Genomic DNA, 19,714 nt, shown 5'->3' with positions numbered 1-19,714 from the left:
GTACACTAACATATCGATTACATTTTCTGATAGAAATCAGTGAATTGTGGGAATATTGCAGTATTGCCAAAAGATACAGCTAAGAGGAGCATGTAAAAAAACAGTATTTTAACTCTACAAAAATAGAAGGGATTAGTAATTTTGCAGAAGAAAACAAGAGTGTACATGCTGCAACAGTATCTTTTAGTTTAATGAAATTGATAACATAGAGTTTATATTTTAACACAAAACAAATTTAGGGTGTTTTTCATCAGCACTGCAGCTACTCCAGAAAGGATCCAATTCCAAATCTGTCTAAATATAAGGGAACAATATGGAAAAAACTTTTTCTATTACTATTCAGAGCCATGCTTGGAAGAGCAGAGCAGGTTCAAAGGTTTCATTGTAACAGCAACCAAAACGCTTGAATTAAAAACAAGAGAAAACCAAGGACCTCCGTGAATAACCTGGACACAAAGCCCATCTGTGCTTAGTTACTGGAGAAGTAAATAAAGAGGTTTTGTACTTTGCAAAGCTATGATCCCAGTAACGTGACTAGGACTGCTGGCAGTAATAACTAGTGATTGTGCACATCAAAATGTCTTTGTTTTTGTAACCCATCAGAGAACACTGAGGCAAATATATTGGTGCTAGTTTTGAGCTCTCCCATATATCCTGTCTTTCTTTCTATGTGTTATCATCCTCTTCCCCCACAGGTTTTTCCCACGAGCTCCAGACAAACAATAGCTTTTAACTGTGAAAAATGGCAGCTGCAGAAATCCAAAGTAAACAATTGCTGGAAAAGCTTCATCCAAATCTCTCCCTTAGCAGGGCTTTCTTTATCTTTCTTTTGCTTCTCACAAGGACCTGCACTTGAAAAGGGTTTTTTTCATTCTCATCTTCCAGCCTGGGCATCAGATGGATTGCTGCCTTTGTGTTTGCATGCTATTTAAATTGTGATTATTACCTTCTGTGTTTTCAAGGGTTGAGCAGAAGCATGATACATACAAATATCACTGCCACTCTCTCATTGTTAGAGCCACTCTCACCTACTCTCTCGCAGTATTTTTGTGAGAGTGTCAGTTTTCAGCACTCCACCTGCATGCTTTAAGCTTGAGTAATTATAGCTGTACATCACTTTGGTATCCGTCATAAATGTCTGATTTGTTGGTAAGTATATCTCTTGCCGGTAAGGGAGGCTTTAATTCTGGATCATAGGCTGTGCATTATGAAGGACCCAGAAAAGCAGACTTTATAGGGAAAAAAGAACAGGTGAGCAGGGTGCTCTTACATGAACTTAGTGCTGCATTCTCTGGTCTTCAGTGGCACACCTTATGCCAATGCTCATAAACAGGGTTTTTTTTTCTTTACAGTGGTTCCCTATAACAATGCTGTGGAGATTTTTCCTGGCCCTTTTCTCTTTTCCCAGATTGATCTCATTGTTTACAGGCCTCCTGTGGGCCCTGCACCATGAACAGGATTTGGGCCAGAAAACGTATCCTTGATAGCATTGTCTTTTTGAACCGTTAAGAACAGGTAATTATTATGACTGTTTGAAAACCTACTAAACTTTGTAGCATTTCTTCTCACCGGCTAAATAATTTCTATTAGGGAAAGGAAAACATCTTTTCAGCTGCTTCCTCTTGAGGGATGCAAGATATCCGCAAATTTTGCTCACACGTTCCAGAACAGCCAGCTGTTACTATCCACCTGCAGCCATAATACTGATTGAAAAGAAGATAGAACCTAAACATGGATAGCTTCTGTAATTATGTATAAAGAGTTTAATACATGACACTACTTCAAATGTCATCTGGCAATGGCTGTAACAGGCATGCAATATATTAGGAAATAATTTAGCTAGTTAAGAAGGTGTCAGTGAAAGACCATGCACTGTTTTCTCATTTTATATTTCAACTGATTCCTGAAAATATTACCCATGTATATGGAGAAAGTCAATGGCAAGACCAGCAGACAGGACACCTATCAAACATCAAATAAAAAGTTGCTCACATATTCCTGTGGCTCTGCAATTTCATAGCAATATAACTAGAAGTGACTCTTTTGCCAAAGACCATATATATGAAAATATAAGGAACAGAAAATGAAAGTGCCCTTTTTTTCTGAGCTGTTTAAATAAAGATGCCTTTTTTTTTTCCCCAAATATTTTGACCTTTTGCTACAAAGAACAGAAAAAGTTTGGCAAGAAGCTTTCAGTTTGAAACCTAATTTAAATACCTAATACCTCTGTAGCCTGGTTATATGCCCAGTTTCCTGGTTTCAGCTGGGATAGAGTAAATTTTCTTCCTAGTAGCTGCTGCAGTGCTGGGTTTTGGTTTTACTCTGAGAACAGTGATGATAACACACTGATGTTTTAGTTGTTGCTAAGTAGCCCTTACCCTAGTCAAGGGCTTTTCAGTCTCTCATGCTCTGCCAGTGAGGAGGGGCACAAGAAGCCAGGAGAAACCAAAGACAGGATACCTGACCCAAACTGTCCAAAGGGGTATTCCATACCATAGAGCATCATGAAGAGTATATAAACGGGGGGAGTTAGCTGGGAAGCGGGATGATCGCTGCTCGGGAATGGGCCAGGTATTGGTCAGTGGGTGGCAAGCAATTGTATTGTGCATCACTTGTGTTTATTGGTGTGTTTTTTCCTTTCACCTTTTAGTTTTATATCTTTCCTAGTTATTTCCATTATTATTCTTGTTATCATTATAATTATCATCATTATTATTATATTATAATTTATTTTAAACTGTCATTAGCCGGTGGGATTTACATTCTTTCAGTTCTCCTCCCCATCCTGCTCAACAAGGGAGTGAGTGGGTACATGGTACTTAGTTGCTGGCTTGGTTTAAAAAACGACATCCTGTCAGGACCCTTACTATTTTCTTTTTAATGAATCAACACACTATAATATATGCCTGTGACACACTTGAAGTTCCCTTTGAGATTTTGGCCCAAGAGAGACGTTCCATGCTCTCTTGGGAATAACTCATGGCACTGCTGGCTTTCTAAATGGACATTTTTGAGTTTTCAGTTGAAGGCCTCAGATTATTGATGATGATGAAAAGTAAAACCTTTAACAGAAAGTGGACTTCCAATGACATGGGAGGGTGTTCCACAACAGATTTTGCATTTTTACAAGAAAGGTGGAGTGACTCTTGCCCTCACAATGTTTAAGTCCAACAGGTCATGCACAGAAGTCAGCTGCTGATCAGTCCACAGCAATGACATTGAAGAAGACATAGAAATTCCTCTGTAAAGCCTCTTGAAAGCTTTCTGCTAGAAGGAGGACTTCCCCACAGTATGTAGCTCCCCTGCTCCAGATCTAAGTGAGATAGAGCTGATTTTTGCTGGTGAAATTCCAAATGGGAAACACTCCCTTACATAGGTGTTACATGTCCTGTGGGACTGTGCTTAAGCGTTTTGGTTTGGAGGCAGAGAAAGAACTGCCAGAAAGGACAGATAAGTAGGGCAAATGGTTAAATTGGTTATTATTTAAGAAGTATTTTTATCATTAAGATATAGTTATGCCCCATTAACTGAAAAACACTAATACAGCTTATGGGTGTGGGGCTGGCATGAATGTCTCAAATACACGGATAAATACCATGATAAATGCTAAGCTCATTTTATAGTTGGCATAGCAATGTATTGGAGGTCTTTCTGTACTGAAATCCTTCGAGTCTTATTTTAACGTTGCTCTTTGTAACAGCCCAGCTTTTTGCATTTCTCTAAGTAACTAAATGAAGAGTTCTGCCAAGGGAAAACTGATCCTATAATACACAACCTGCAGCCCATTTTCTGCATCACTTTCCTAAGACTTTGTTACCTTGGAAGACTTGACAATTTCCAATTAACAAGATGCAGGTGCAGCTGATTAGTGAGCCTGGTGGAGCTCTGGATGGTCCATCACATCCTTCCTCAGTAGGTGAGGGTTTATTTTCCCCTCCTGGGCATCACCAGGGTTTGAAACCTTCTTAGCAGAAGGGAAGGCGAAAAGCTATCAATATTAAAAACTTCTCCATCTGAAAGGACATGTGTTCCTACAAAGGGAAATAGAAAGTATGGGTTAAATTTTAAAATGTTAGCAGTAATGAATGATTTAAATTTTCAAAGGTCAGAAAAATGAGCTTTGTAAATTTTCACTGGGGATTTTGCACAGCCCTGACTTATATTATTTGTTTTCTTCAGCATTGATAACAGTTGCAGGTGACACTTTTTTCCTCTCCAGTTTGAAGTCCTGCCAGTATAATTTATTTTTGTATAGCTTTGTATAAGGTGCTTTGTCAGGAAAGATCCCAAAGACCTTCTGACACGAACATCACAATGCAGCACTTCTTCGTGAGAAGGCAGCAATCTCATGTTGCCAGTTTCTGACATTCAGAAATGGTGACTTAAAATCTCACAAGTTGTGGGGTGGGCTTGAGAAGTTCTTTCTTTGTGTTGTCTGCTGTTTGTTTGGGTTGGGTTTTTTTTCCCCTTTCTGTTTTCTCTAATGGAATGCTATTCTGAAGTAGATCTGCCCTTTAAAGGGATGAAAAGTTACGTTTCTAAAAGATTTTAGAAGAAGGAAGTAAGAAAAGGATAATATAACCAAGAATTTCACCAGCGCAGCAGCTCACAAAAAGGTGCAGGTTTCAGGAATTCATAAAACACTGTAATATCTAAAGAATCAGCAGGAGATGAAACCAACACATCCAGCAGTGGAAGCGAAGCAAAACAAAGCACCATGGTATCCCAGAGCTTTGGCTCTCTAATGCTGTCAGAGCACAAAAGCTCAGACTTAATTTCAACAGGCCTCAACATTACTACTTAGTGACCAGTCCTCTTATTGTGGATGGTTAAATGGTGAAATTGGTTCTGCCTGACTTCAAACAATTGGTCCCCATGTACTTTGTCAGCTCATAGTGAAGTTGGTGTCATACTTGTTGCATGCAGGAGTGTCCACTGAATTTACGATATAATGCTATTACTTTAACATATTATATAATTGTTAATATTTAGTATGTGTACGTTACATCGGTATTAAGGATGCTGACACTTCCTACTGCAAACCCTATTTTCAGTTAGTTATAACTTCTCATACTTAGTGATTTGACACAAAATTTTCTGTGCCAGGTGTCTGCCTCAGGCAGAATTTTGTGGTGTTCTTCAGTTTGTTTGTTGGGTTTTTTTGTGTCTTTTAATGTCAGTCAAGGCAGCTCAGCTATTCCTGAGAAGTCGTCTAGGGAAAACCACACAAAATAAACCTGGCAGTCTTTTTGAAGGGATCTGGTGTGTCCTTATGCTGGGGGAAGGCACTTAACCTTTGGCAAAGATGTGGCTCTTTTTTTGGATGTATGTGCTTCAGTTGGTAGGTTCAGGTGGAAAACTTGCCAGAACGTGGGTGAACAATGAACGTTTAATGGATCAGAGTTCACCCTGTGCTCACACAGACCTGTTGGAATGTGATGTGCAATATGACTATTCATGCTCAATGCCTTCAGCTCCATTCCAAAATCACCTTGATGTGTGGTTGCCCCACAAATACCTATCAGCTCCTTCTAGCCTCAGTCAGGCAACTGCAGACTTCTGGCAATAAGATGAATTGTGTGACACATTTAAGCCATTTTTTCCCCTTATGTTCAAGGTTCATCTTTATCTTGCTCATGCTAAAACCACTGAGCATCCCTTAACATCTGTTTGTGTTTTTAATTCCAGAAGTAAGTTTGCAAAGGTCTATTGGGAAAAGCAGATTTAATCAGTAAATTTTAAGTCTAAAGGCAGGACCAAGCCTTTCTTCACTTTTCCCTCTTAATGGTTTTAGCAGCAAGATACTTCCAAATGCATACTTACTGCACATTTGGAAAGAGAACATCTTCCATCTTCTCTCAGAAGGCAGAATATCCCTGCCTTGTCTCATGTTCCCCAACATGCAGTCTATACATGAAGTCTGAGTCTGCAGCAGTCCTCTTCCTCCATAAGATGAATCACAGAATCATGGAATGGTTAGAGTTGGAAGGGACCTTAAAGATCATCTAGTTCCAAGCCACAATACATCCTTGCACACCCCCCAGATAGCAGGGTTTTACTTGGTGGTGTACCTGGAGGCTGTTTTACACCATGCCTCTTCCACTGACCCAGAAGTTGCAGATCAGTTTGTCAGAATAATGCAGTGGATTGATAATGTACCATAACTGAAGTGAAATCATACAATTATCATTTCTGGTACAGCGTCAGTTTGAATATTGCTTCTTTTAGTGCTGTTCGTACCCTACAAAATGAATACAAGTATTTTTATTGGAAAGATTTATGCCATTTTCCTCTGGATTGATGCTCTGGAGACCAGGGCAATTTCTAGGGAATCTGTAAGTGCATTGAATCTAGTTTTATTTTCTTAACTTGGCACTTCTTTAAAAAAATAAATAAAAGTTGCTAGGTCTTTTTTCATTTTTGAATATCTGAATCATATTGCTTATAAAATGCCACCCATTGCACATCTCTAGAATTCATAAACACATACACAATAGTGATAATTTTCCTACAGAAACATGTTTTCATGTGCATAGTGTATATCTAGTTCTTTTCCTCGTTACGGGGTATAACTGGTGCGTTAGAGAGCGTCAGTAGAGACCAAAATTAGACCAAAAAAGAGATTTGTTCAGCAAAACCTTGATGCTGTATCACAACCTTTTTATTATAGCCTTCAGTTCAAAGATGCTTGCATACATTATTGAGCAAGCTGCATATTTTCCTGGCTAAGGTGTGTATACTGTAGTCATTACATTTTCGCACACTCCACTGGCTGAGCTGCATGGACTGCTTTAACTATCACCAGGAATACTTGACTGAGTTCAGCTGCTTATTTGAGTGCTTCAGTTTGTGTACTTTATTACTTCAGTGGTGTATGTTGATAAAGTTCTGTTCTGTGCTGTTAAATTTTTGGTTCTGCCAATCTAGCTCTATTCCATGCTGCGAGAACTGCACGCATTGCTAACTGCTTGCTCCGTGCTGAACAGGAGCGGTAGAAATGTTATAATCTGCACTGTTTTGTTAAATGAGCTGCATATTTTTGTTTTTATATACGTTGCTTACCCAGTTGTGTACATTTGCCCAACTCATTATACAAAATAAGCTTGATTGGAATAAGAACATTCTCTACCAGCTGTCTGCTCTGAGTCAGTATGGAACAAAATTAGCAACTTTCTCTTTCCAACAGTGACACGATTGCATCCAAAGTTTAATGCAATTGGTTTGGAGAGATCTTGTTTGTTTCATTCACTCCATGCAAACATCGAGATTAACAAACCAATTTGTTGCAACCTAATTTGTTTTCACAAATACGAACAGAGTTAAGTAACAGAGGAGAAACTCAGCATTTTAATACAGGAAAATATTTCCATGTAGAGTGTGGAATAGAGAGACCTAAATATCATTTTCTAACTTTGAGCCATACATTGTAAACATGCAAAGATGGAAAATAACTAGAGGCCTCCCAAGATGGATATTTCATCAGAGAAGCAGTATCCTAAATACTTAAGATTACAAATGCAACCTTTTGTAAATGGAATGCATGGTTCCAGCAAGAGCTGCAAAAATAAACTCAACTCATGACCATTAGAAACCTCAAAATGCTGCAATAGGCGGAATTAATGAAAACTCATGTATAGGGATATATAGTTTGCTCATTAACGTAGGTACAAAACTGAGTTAACATCATTAAAGGAGTGTTTTTCTAACTGGCTAGGTTTTGAGTCCGTTTCAGTAAAACCGACAGCTTATTCTTAGATTTTGTTTTGGCTAATTTGCAGAGCTTGCACACAGAGCATCTTGTGCTTCCATTTACAAACTCTCCAACACTACCTCTCCTCAGAAAAACTTTAGTTTAGACATAATTAAGTAGATGGTTTACCTGGATTCCTATCTGCCCCACATAGGAGTGTAAACGTGCATGGCTCCTGTTGTAAGTGTCCCACTGCTGATTGCTATCACTTTAATGTTCTAAATCACTCTTGTCTGAGCAGACTGCCTGGAAGGTCCAGATTTGTTTTTGCAGAATTTTACATATGAAAGCTTAATTGATGTGACTGTTTTAGTCAGAATTGTCTGATTTCAAACAGTTGCTATTTAATTCTCAGGCTTCTCAGGAACCATTATTCAGGAGTGTAAACAATGCAATAGTTTGTTCTAAAAACAAATGTGTGACTACTTAGGGTATTCTTAGGCCGCTATTTTTAGTGGTCTGTCTTCACTGATACCTCTGAAAAAGAAATTTGAAGAGACAGGTAAAAATGGAATATATTACTATATCCTTTATATTATATCAAAATTAAACTAGTCTCCACATTTTGGTTTGATGTGTGCATTAAAGTTGGTTATCAAAAAAATATGACAAACCAGGTATACTGGATTTAAAGTCTGCAAAATAAATGTACTATATGAAATGAGCTAAATCCAACCTAGACTTTCTTAAGAGAAGCAGAATAACTAATTTTGCATAAAATGACTTAGAGCAGACAGATGGTGAGGAAGAGGGTTTTGTCTGTTTTCTCTTTTCTTCATTCAGCATGAATTTACTTTCAGTACCAGTCCATTAGCAGCAAAGATCTAGATTTTGCTTTTCCTTTGAACTGATAAATATTAGCTAGTTTTCCCAAAGCTATTAGTATAAACTGAGAGCAGAATTTGACTCGTCTTCTTCTCTATCATATTCAAATGAATGACGGCTATGTGTGGTTTCTACTGTGTAGGTATCCTGTACAGATTTGCAGAGGAAAATTCTTCCTTTTGCAGAGGGAAGTGAAAAAAAAATATTCCTTTCTTTGGGGAAAGAAAATGAGAAAACTTTAGTTTTTCCTGCTGCTGTGCAGGTTGAGGGATCAAGGGCACCCTCAGTAAATTTGCAGATGACACCAAGTTGCTGATACTGTTGATCTGCTGGGGGGTAGGAAGACTTTACAGAGGGATGTTGTGCCAGGATTGGCTCAGATTGGATATTGGGAAAAATTTCAGGTTGTCAGGTATTGGAACAGGCTGCCAGGGAAGTGGTTGAGTCACCATCCCTGGAGGTATTTAAAAGGTGCAAATGCGGTGCTTGGGGACAACCTTTAGTGGTGGACTTGACAGTGCTGGAGTGATGGTTGAACTTGATGATCCTAAAGTTATTTTCCAACCTAAATGATTCTATGATTCTGTTGTATGATTCTATGAAGCAGCTGAAAGGTTTTCATGAGGTCTGCTACTCTGTCTATCACAGCTTTCCATCAACCTCTCTAACAGTACCTGCAACTAACCGGGTTTGCTTTTCTGTTTTAGATCTGAGTAACCTATTTTATTGTGTGGCTTAGAATACTTACTGAAAAACCAGCATACTAAATTCAAAACGTACATTCCATTCACTGCAATGTAAAACGATATAGACTGTTAAAATACCAGGAACAGACAGGATACCCATTATCTGTGGATATCCAAGGATATCTGTGGATATCCAAGATCTGTGGAAAGTAGCTCTAATTCATAAGATACATAAGTATTCCATATATTTTCTGTGTTATTTTTATGCAGCTGGTATATACAGTCTCATGTAAACTCTTTTGTAATTTATAACTGACCTCTCTCTCTTTTTTCTCCTCCAGAGAGTAATTTTCAATGTTGTCAACTTCAGTAAAACAAAAAGCCTCTATAGGGATGGGATGGCTCCAATGGTGAAATCCACAAGCAGACCAAAATGGTAAGTTATCCTTTCAAAAACTTACTTAGTGAGATAAGAGTGTTTTATCTGGCAGTTTCTTGTAGTGAAAACTTTATGGCTTAGGTGCACGCTTTCGTAACAGTAGGAGAGAACTTCAAGAGCAGTGTTGTGAAGACAGGTTCTCTTTGGAGCAGATGGACAGCATGAACTCTGGCAACCCATTCCAGTCTTGCTGTGATGGTGTGTTGTAGTGCCTTGGTTCAAACAACATGATTGAAGCAATGTCTGTTCAAGCAAACTGAGCAGTCAGGGCTTGGGGCAAGTTATTTTTCAGTGCCATCCTCACCATACAACTGTTAGGACAGTTCCTGGCCCAGTTTTGGCCTGTCTTAGCTAGCCGTCTCCCAAACAAAGCTTGCAAGCAATGTGGGAGAGGGACTGGGCCTGGACTGGCTCTGAAAAGCTGTTTGGATTTGTTCTCCCTGTTTTGGATGATGTTAGTTTAGTGGAAGAATGTAGGCTCTGCCTTCTGAGTTGACCTTGTGAAGAAGCACTCTGCTGGCTGCTTTATCCAAGGAAGAAAGCCAAACAATCTGGTCATAAGCTACGTAATATAGACAACTGAGAAAGTCATGCCCATGTGAAACACATGAATACCCATATAGATGGTACATTTTCTCAAAGCAAATGTAATGAAACATGTACTGTGAATAATAATATGTAAATCTAAGGTGTCCTAATGCATGCAGGACTCCCAAGAATTATGTGATTTGCCTTTAGCTAGGAGTCTTGTTTGAATACGGATAGTGAGGTTAGGCTGTAAGTGTACAGTAATGTATTCTTGTAAGCCTTTACACCTGCTCCTTTTTATCGGTTAATTAGTAATACATTTGATGAAGCTGCACATTATCTGAACATCATAAATATATCTTTCTTAAAAACTTCTACTGTCACAAAACTTTAACCCACAAGATGTTAACTTCCGGTGGTCATAAGATCATGGTTACTGTATGGCTTCCTCTTCGTATGATCAGCAGAATGGCTATTTGTTTTTTTATCTAGATGGTAAGGTCTTATGGACAGAAGAGCTGTCTGAGAGTACAGTTAGTGGATGGAGTCAATTCCAGCTCAATAGAAACATGTAATAACATTGAAAATTAATTAAAAAAATCCGTTGTGTTTAGTGTTTTTTGTAGCAGAAGTCGTGTTAATTGTGTTTACTATTTAACTTCAGAAAAATCTTTCGGGGCTTTTCAGGGCCACATTCATCAAACATACTTTAATAATCTTTCAAAACCTTTTCCTTGTCTCACTGGGGTCTGGTATTTGCAGCTAAGTATATTGTGTATAAGTTTATCTATAAATCAGATATTGCTTTCATACAAATTTTATGCCTTACTTTGGTTTCAAATTAAAGTGTAAATCTTACAAAACAATGCAAAATAGGCTTTTCTAGAACATATAGGCTCCTTCGCTATTTTTAAAACAGATTTCTCTTCCATTTCCCCAGAGATCTATTTATTTTTGTGTTTTATATTTTTAGGGGATGTATTTTGCTCCATGAAAGTGAGGAATGAATAACATTGCCTGGAGCGAGGCACAGTGTAGGCAGCAGGTGCTGAGCAGCTTCCTTGTACAGGGCTACTACCATACTTTAATACTGTTTCAGAAATTCTAGCTGTAATGTTTTTCTTTAAAAAGATCATTTTAAGCTATTTTTATTTCTTTTCTAATAGTGTGTGTATGAAAACATCTTGCTGTACTTTGAAGGCGCTCATTAATTCATACCCTTATCAGGGACCTTAGTGATATCGGGGTCTACTCGGTATAATTTTTTGTCTTGATGTTAATAGGAGTTATCCATGCATTTTCCAGGTGGGAAAACACATACATTGTTTTTGGGTATATGCTTTCGATTAGAGCTGTCTTCCCTTTGGATTGTGCCTTTTACAATTACCTCTGTATCTGTTTCCATGGCATTCTACTGAAACCTGTAAACAAAATTTTCTCTTTCTCTGTTTGCTGAAAAAGTATTTACTAGTACTTGCAGTTGCTAATACAGCATACAGGTAACTGTGGTCCTTGAACATGAACAGGGCAATATCTAGCTGCATCAATTTGATCCCATTTGATGCTTTGTGTATATTAGTCTTGTAAGCAATACTGAATCATTCTATGCTGTGAAAGTGCTGAGGTTTACATGAGGGTGCTCAGGATTCAGAATTGTGGAAGGAAACCACTGGAACTCTCCACCTTATATTAAGATGTAAGTCAGCATAGCAGGTGAGTGGATGTAATAGAATTAAATGAGAAAATGATATATTAATGACAAAAAAAGATGAAAAAACAGAAAAGATTTTAAAATCAAGTTAAAAGGAAGATTACCAGAAGCTATGCTCTCCAGATGTTCTGTTACAGTGCTCAGTCCTTCATCTCTGAATTATTTTGTACCAAATACTTGAGGAGTTCATCATTATTGTGCCTGCCTGTGGTGGCATGTGATCCATACTGAAATTCTCCCAGTTCCCTCTAGCCTTGCTGATAGAAACAATGCTGTATCACACACAGCTATTCCACTCCTCTTTATATAACCAGGTTTGAGTTTAGGGTGATAAACTGTCTATTTTCCTTTTTGCATACAAGAGATGTAGGTACATTATTCCTCTTAAGAACAGACGCTCAAGCCCAAGTTAGGCCCTTTTGATTTAAATGAGAAAGTTCCCTCTGTATCCAGGATAGAATTTGACCATATTTCTCACAAAATCCTGCATACCAAAAGTAGATTGGCCTCCAGAGACTGTGAATTTTAATGTTTGTTTCGAATGTGGTTATGCAGACATGGCTCCGAGCTTTGCAACGTTTTGTTGAGTTTGATTCTTGACTCTGGAACAAATCACTGCCAAGTGCTCTTGAAGTAGAGAGTGTGTCAAACACAGATCAACGTTTTTGACCTGTATTCTCTTGCCCTGTGGGGTAAGATCTTTAAATGCAGTCAGCATCAAGGTTCAGCTCCGTGTTACTGATGTAAATGGAGTATATCACTGTCATCAAAGCACACTGTGTGGACACAGATGTTCTGGTGTTGACATATTCTTCTTTTTTTGAAGTAAGGCCAAATATTTCCAGTAATGAGCTCTAAAAAGGAGGAAGCAGTATGCTGAAGGATGAGGAAAAAACAGGTTTCATGGTAAAGAAAAATATTATGCTTTGAAAACAAACCCTCCCCAAAAATAAATTCTGATTAAAATTTTATCCTCTATTTTCCCTGCATATGGTCATGGATTTACTGAGTATTCATTCCCAGAGGGATAGAGTCAGAAGAACTAAGTAGATTAAGTTCCAAATCCCTCTCCCCATTTTCTGTGTTTTTTGTGTTTTTGTGGACAAGCTATGTTGACACTAAATAGTGTGGGGTTGTGTCAGTTGCATCAGTCAAATTTCACTGCAGTGAATCACAGCTCAGATGTAGAAATGCAGCGTTGTGTCACACCATGTTACATCAGCGGGTCAAAATATATGGCACCCATATTTCAAAGTATGGGCTGCATTTTTGCTTAAAGTTAGCTGGTTGTTTAGAAATATTATACCCAGATTTTAGAGAACTGGTGGGCTTTTTCCATAATAATTACTACAGGTATAAAAACGTAACAAATACCATAGAGACCTGTTGTGTTTTGCCTGGGTCTGTTTGCTTTGTTTTGTGGAGGTGAGGAATTGGAAGGGAGATTGATTTGTGGAAATTGAACTTCCGCTGTGCTGATGCAGTTTCTGCTGTAATCTTATTTTTCTTTGCTGCTTCATTTAAGTGCAGCCTAATTTTGTTGCAGTTTCTTAATCACGATTTCACACTAAAAGCTCTGTCTTTGAAAGGTGTTGGCAAAGCCTACCATGTGGCCATGGCAGTGGAAGACCATTTAAGCACATATACCATACCATTATATTGATTGCAGGAAGTTTTACAAGTTTCTCAAAGTGAAATAGAAGAGTGAGTTGTTTGAGAGGCAGCAGATTTTCCAAATGATGAAGTGAGCAAATATTCCCTTTGGGCAGAGAACAGCTATAAGTCTTGATTATTCAGTGTGAGCCTTGCCTCATTGGGGACATTAGTTTCTCAAATTGTGCTAATCTTTTAAAAGTAACAACTGGCCACTCATCACCTTAGGTATTTCAGCAAGATCATGTGCAAAACTCTAATTAGTATTTATAGAACAGCAGCTCCTCCCAGTAGAATAGTAGCGCTAGCTGGCAAATATCTGGTTGACACCTGTTAAGTCTTCAGACATCCATTGTATTTTATTCTGCATTTCAAATGAGCGGAGAGCAGTAGGTGAAGTCCCCATAATTAAGGGATAAAGGATAATAAATAAGATGGTTTTTGAGTGGATGAGCACAAGGTTAAATGCTGTTCTGCAGTTGCGATGCTGTGTTTCAGGAAATGTTTCTTTGTAAGTAATAAGGCTAGCTAAAATATTACAGAGCCTTCAGCAAATGAGAGAGGATTTATGTCTAGGTTTACATGTGTTTTGTTTATAATGTCAGATTTCAAAATGCTTCTTGGCAAAGCAGCTACTTTCTTCCCTGTCTTTTATCTCACTCAGCATTGATGGCTTTTAGCTGGATAGCTGCCTATCCCAGCAAGCCCTCCACTACCTCTGTTGCTATAACATCTACTGTTCAATACAACACATTGCTTCTGAAGCATTTTTCTTTTCCAGTAAACCTGGGACTACAGGAAAACTTCTAGATAATTAATTCAGATTTGAATCTATATGTATCTTGGTAAATATTGTCATAATGAGGATTTTTGGTAGACATTGAGAAAAGCAATGTAAGTTTTATGAACAATACTCCCATATGTTCCATTCATCAGAAGGGGACAAGACTGAGAAAATCTGAATTTTGAGTAGCTAAAATGTGTTGATTCTTGCCAAGTTTCTTTAACATTTGTGTCTACAATGCAGTGTTACAATCACTATCATGTCTACCAGGCTGCATTATACATTCAAGACTTTCAGCAGCATTTTTAGTATGTATTTATATATCTTTAGCCATAAGATAAGCTGTTTGTGAAATGAGCTGTCATTTGTGGTGAAACAGTTTGAGAATAAAGCACTAAATATATATATAGCTTGCTAATCTGAAAGACTAGAATTGCTTACTATAAAATAAATAGTGGGATAGGAGTAGTGATAACATAACCTGAATTTTGGTAACGAAGATGAACAAGCTGTTATCATTACCTGATTCCTTCCTTGGCCTATTTTACAACTTTGGCTACTCTCTGAAGTTTGTTCCTTTGCCAGTTTTATAATGTAATGTGTGCTTGTTCTGGCTTTCCTGAGGGATCTGCTGAAAATGCTTTTGGAGGTTCAGAGCTATTTCTCATGGCACAGGTACATCTTGATGCAGTCTTTGCTGGCTGCAGATCTGGCTCCTCAGAGCTGCTCCAGCCCTTGTCCTCACACCACTCTGTGCAGGATCACCAGGCTGTGAGCTGCCCAGGTTAAAAGGCAACTTTCAAGGAAGAGAAGAAGGATTTAGTCCTAGCCTGGTTCACCACGCAGATCCAAAACCAGCTGTATAGGTCCAACTGGAGGAGCAGCGAGGGAGCTGCGAGGAAGTGGCTGGAGCAGGGGCAAGGGGATGAGAATAGCAGCTGCTAGGAAAATGCCTAGAGAATTGTCTGTGGAACCACAGCCTCCATTGCAATAACTCATAGCATTTTATTTGGAGAAAACAGGGAGAAAGACATTGCAGTATTGACCTTTTAAAATCTCACACTGAGGGATAAACAGTAGTTTTGTCTTGGTCTTAGCTGTAGCTCTTTGGAAGAAAACAAGATGATTTTAAACAGTTTTAAGGTTGGCATCTATATGAAAGTAAAATAAGTGCCTCTGAAGTCAATCCCTGGATAAATTAATGTTTGTGTGAATCATGTGAAATAAGAAAAGAAGCAGACCTAACCATTTTTCAAGCCCATAAAAGAAATGCACTTTCTTCCCCTTTCCCAGTCCAGCAAAGGTAGTTATTCTTGGGAATATAAAGTAGGTTACATATCACTCTTATCAGCACAGTTTTTGCAGAAATAGAGGAGAAGTTATATTCTGCTGACACAAAGTATGAATCAGATCCCAAAACTAATGTGTTTATTGTGAAAACTAAATGGGAGAGAAAGTTAAATTTTATTGACTGGAGACTTTGTTGGAAATTTAAGATGCATGGAATTATGTTGGGGAAAATTAGAAGCAAGGAAATAAAAGTAATATAAAAAAAAGGCAAATTAGAGTTCAAAGAAAAAAATAATGAAGCTCCAAAGGACTGATAACGCATCATTTAAAAACTCCAGCTATTTAACATGTATGTGTGTGTTTCCTCATCATTTATCTGACTGATCTCCTATAAATCAATTAGATTACCAATCAAAAGGCCCCAGCCAGGATCAAGACATATTGTGCTTAGTGCTGTGGAAACATATAAACAGGCAAAGTCCTTTTCCAAAGTTGTGAAAATTTTATGATTGATTTCAGTAAGAGCAAAGTTAGGCCAATACTGAGCACTTCTGAAAATTCCCTCCTTAAAGATTTATTCCAAGCAGTAACTGTTTAAAAAATGACAAACTGCTTACATAAGAGTCTAAATATTTGATGGTTATAGTATTTACATCTAAAACACCAGAGGCTATGTGCTTTAATACCTCAATCTGTTTCCCATATACTCTGTCAACATGAGTTCCCTGCATTGATTGAGGGCACTCTGTGATCCCTAAGGTTGTATTCAGGAAAGGTTACCCTTGGTACTACTTTATTCATGAAAGGTTTGAAGCACAAAGGAAACAAATGGGTTTGTTCCTGCTAGGTGTATTTTTGTCATCTATAAATACTTAATTACTGGGGTGTTGATGAGAAATTCAAAATCTTTAAAAAGTGCAGTTGCCTGAAAATAATTCCCCCATCACCAGTGCAAATCACAGTGAAATCTGTGGTTGGGAGGTTTTGTGGCAGTTTAAAACAACTGAATTGTAGGTTTTTCCCACTACACTCCATGGTATTGAGTTTAATGGCTGCAAAATATGACCAGAGTTGTGCATTACATCGCATCCCGAAACAGGTCATTCTCTTTCCTCAGGTGATGGCCATTTGGTGGAACTGATTGCATGAAAAGTGTTCACAGAACTGGGTCCCTAACCTTGGCAGGCTTAAAAAAAGTATATAAAATTGAGGCTTTTTTCCTCCAAATGAGTCTGTAAGTTAGATAAATATGGGCAGCACTGAAATCAAAGCAGAGTCAAACTACCAAGAGGACATTGCAGCTTTTCATTGCAATTTAGTACTTTGAACTAATGGAGCGAAGCAGAATGAAAATCACCTCTGTTAAGAATGGCATTTATCAGCCGTAAGTACTTAGTAGTAAGAGCCCTACACAGACAAAGCTGAGTGTCACCAAGAAATGTACTTGAAAATCAGACTGTTAACACAAGACTACACAAATAGAGCCAAAAACTGTAATCAGAAAATGCAACATCTCCTTAAGAATGTGTTAATGGTCTGAAGAGTGCTAGACAAGTTGCATTTAACAAGATGTAATAACCTATGACATAATATAATTGAGAGTGCACAGCTATGCAGCACAGTCAGGTTAAAATTTGGCTTTCCTTCACCTAGCCTTGCAACTTTAAAGATCTCTCAACATATGATTTTAAAAATACATAGTGCTGTTTAAATTTACATATGTCATAAAAGCTTTGGATGTGCAATATATCGGAACTAGAACTCTAAGTAAAGTTAGGGCTGAAATATCCGTCCTAATATTTTTAAATGTTTATTTGAATCATTAATGACAACTTTTTCATTAATCTTCTGTGGAGAAACAATATTTAGTGCAGAGGAAAAAGTAATGGAAACTATTCATTTTGAACTTGTGATAAAAGTGAGACTGTTATCAGGCTCTTGCCTTATATTTGAAGTGCCATGGTAAAAGCCAAAGCAATGAGTTCAATTTCTCTTTTAATAGAACATAAAATAGAAGACAAAAACATTTGGCTCTACTGTGGAAATTGAGAATTGTAGAGGAAATAAGCAGTAAATAAGTATGGCAGGTGATAATGCAGGAACAGAACATTAAAATAATAGGTGCTGTATCTTGAACTTTGCCTCATGGGATTTGGCAGTTACATATAAACCCAAAATATAAAAACCTAATTTTTGTGCTATGATTACAAAGGTTGAGTTATGAATTTACTTCTATATGAGAGAATTAAAATTTAATGACAAAATCATTCCTGCATCTATAGATGCTGAGGCAGTGGCTAAAGTTTGGGGTTTTTTTTTCAACTGCTTAAAGTAGGATTATTGAATTCTAGCTTGAAAGTGAAACTTCATCTTCCTTCACTATATTAAGCATCTCTGAGATTGAAAACCTAGCAAGAGCTCTCCTAGTGTGATTAGAAAGTATCCAATATTTTTTGGCAGCAAATACTAATTCCAATCTTTCTGTCTAGTACTGCTCAGGCAGCACAAGGATAACCAGCTGTCAGATGCTTTGGGAAATGGAAAGGTGAGGCTCCAGGCTCTCAGTGGAAAGCTGGCAGCTTTGCTGACAGGTCACTGCCTCTGGAAAACAAGAATGCTGCTGCGGAAGGGCTATGCTGGGCAAGGAGGCTGATCCTCAGTTGGAATATCATCCCTTTGGAAACCACGACATTAGTATGGTTTGCACAATACAGCACCTTCATTACTGCTCTCAGACATCAGGGTTTCTTTGCATATTTCCTTTCTGCCACTTTGTAGATCTATTGGTGGTATTTAGGGTGTTTATCTGCCTAGGGTCTCAGGACACAAGGCAGCCAGGCTGGAGAGACTCTCTAGTAGCTATAATGGAGCCCCCAGGTCCTGTGCTTACTGTAGCACAGTTGTGCAGATGGGCTGCAGGTGAGCTGTGCAACTGAGGTGCAGGTGCCCATCATCAGGACATTGTGTTTGATTTGCTACAGGTGTGCAGGTAATTTAAAAAGGCTCTTCTGGAGGCATGTGTCTTTCCCATACAGCAGGTTGGAGGGTGTGAGGCAGGACATGAATTCTTCATACTGGCTGGTAAGGGCTTTTTACAGCATGAGAGCTGTTTAACTTGTTGTATCTTTTAACAGTGGGGTGGGCATGGCTGTTGTTAAATAGCGTGGAGAAAAACCTATAAAATACTTATTTCAGCTGGGCTTCTTTGTTTGAAGCAAGAGGCCCTGTGTGGACCTAGGCTGAGGAGGACTTGGCTTGTAGGGCTGCCCTAGGGGGCCTGCACTCCCTTGTGCTACTCAGGCTCTGCCTTCTGTAATTTCCAGTTTAATTCCCTCTTTTTCCCTGTTCCCTGCTCTTGCCCAGCCACCCCTCCTCAATGCTTGCAAGTCTGGAGAGAAAATGCTGGGGAGTGCTGGTGACAAGAGAACCCAGGCTTGCTGATGTGCCCTGTTCTTTTGGAGGTGCCTACAGGTGTGGGTGTTTGCTATAGTGTCCTTTGCCCACAGTGTGGCTCAAGGAACTATGCCAAGACAAGCACAATAATGAAAAGAAAGTGTCCTATCAGTAACTCAAGAATTAGGTTTGATTAGGGATTAGCTGTAAATTTATTAGGGAATTGATTTCAAATAGCAGAATTAGTAACTTCCAAAATTGGGAACAGCTCTTGAGGAAGAAAATAGTGTTTGTGTTAGGTTTTGTTTGAAGACTTCATCATTGTTCAGCCTTTTTCAGGTGCTGTAAAAGAGCAGTGTATTCATTCTATGAAGAATATTTCAAAAGCTTATTGGAAATGTGTGATACCCTTCAGCAAATTTATAGGAAAGGCCATTGCAGCTCAAGATAAAGAGAGATTTTAACTTAAAAGGGTAGATTTGTCATAAAATAGAGGGATATCCAAGTTAAAATAATTTACCATGCTTTTAATATTTGATAAAATTCTCTCCTAATATTTTTCTCGGTGTAGTTAAAAAGCACCAGTGCCTCACAGCTTTGTGACCAGCAGTGATACAATAATTTAGCTTTGATAAGGAAAAAAAATTCCCCCATC

The 19,714-nt window shown here is 38.3% G+C and overlaps 1 protein-coding gene across 7 annotated transcripts in view; it reads left to right on the top strand.

Moving 5' to 3' along the window:
- LOC134165953 (BEN domain-containing protein 5) overlaps positions 1–19,714 on the top strand; it is a 954,442-nt gene that overhangs the window by 230,531 nt on the left and 704,197 nt on the right. For all 7 annotated transcript variants that reach the window (XM_062623212.1, XM_062623211.1, XM_062623208.1 and 4 more), the window contains exon 4: positions 9,603–9,697. In XM_062623212.1, the coding sequence (XP_062479196.1) occupies positions 9,603–9,697 (95 nt within the window). The remainder of the gene's footprint in view (positions 1–9,602; positions 9,698–19,714) is intronic.

This window comes from Pezoporus occidentalis, unplaced genomic scaffold (assembly GCF_034315485.1).
Source record: "Pezoporus occidentalis ecotype Australia unplaced genomic scaffold, CSIRO_AGI_Poc_V1 ctg25, whole genome shotgun sequence".
In the NCBI taxonomy this organism is placed as follows: Eukaryota; Metazoa; Chordata; class Aves; order Psittaciformes; family Psittacidae; genus Pezoporus; species Pezoporus occidentalis.
The sequence above is the reverse complement of the archived record's forward strand: the minus strand, read 5'-3'. Positions and strand labels throughout refer to the sequence as shown.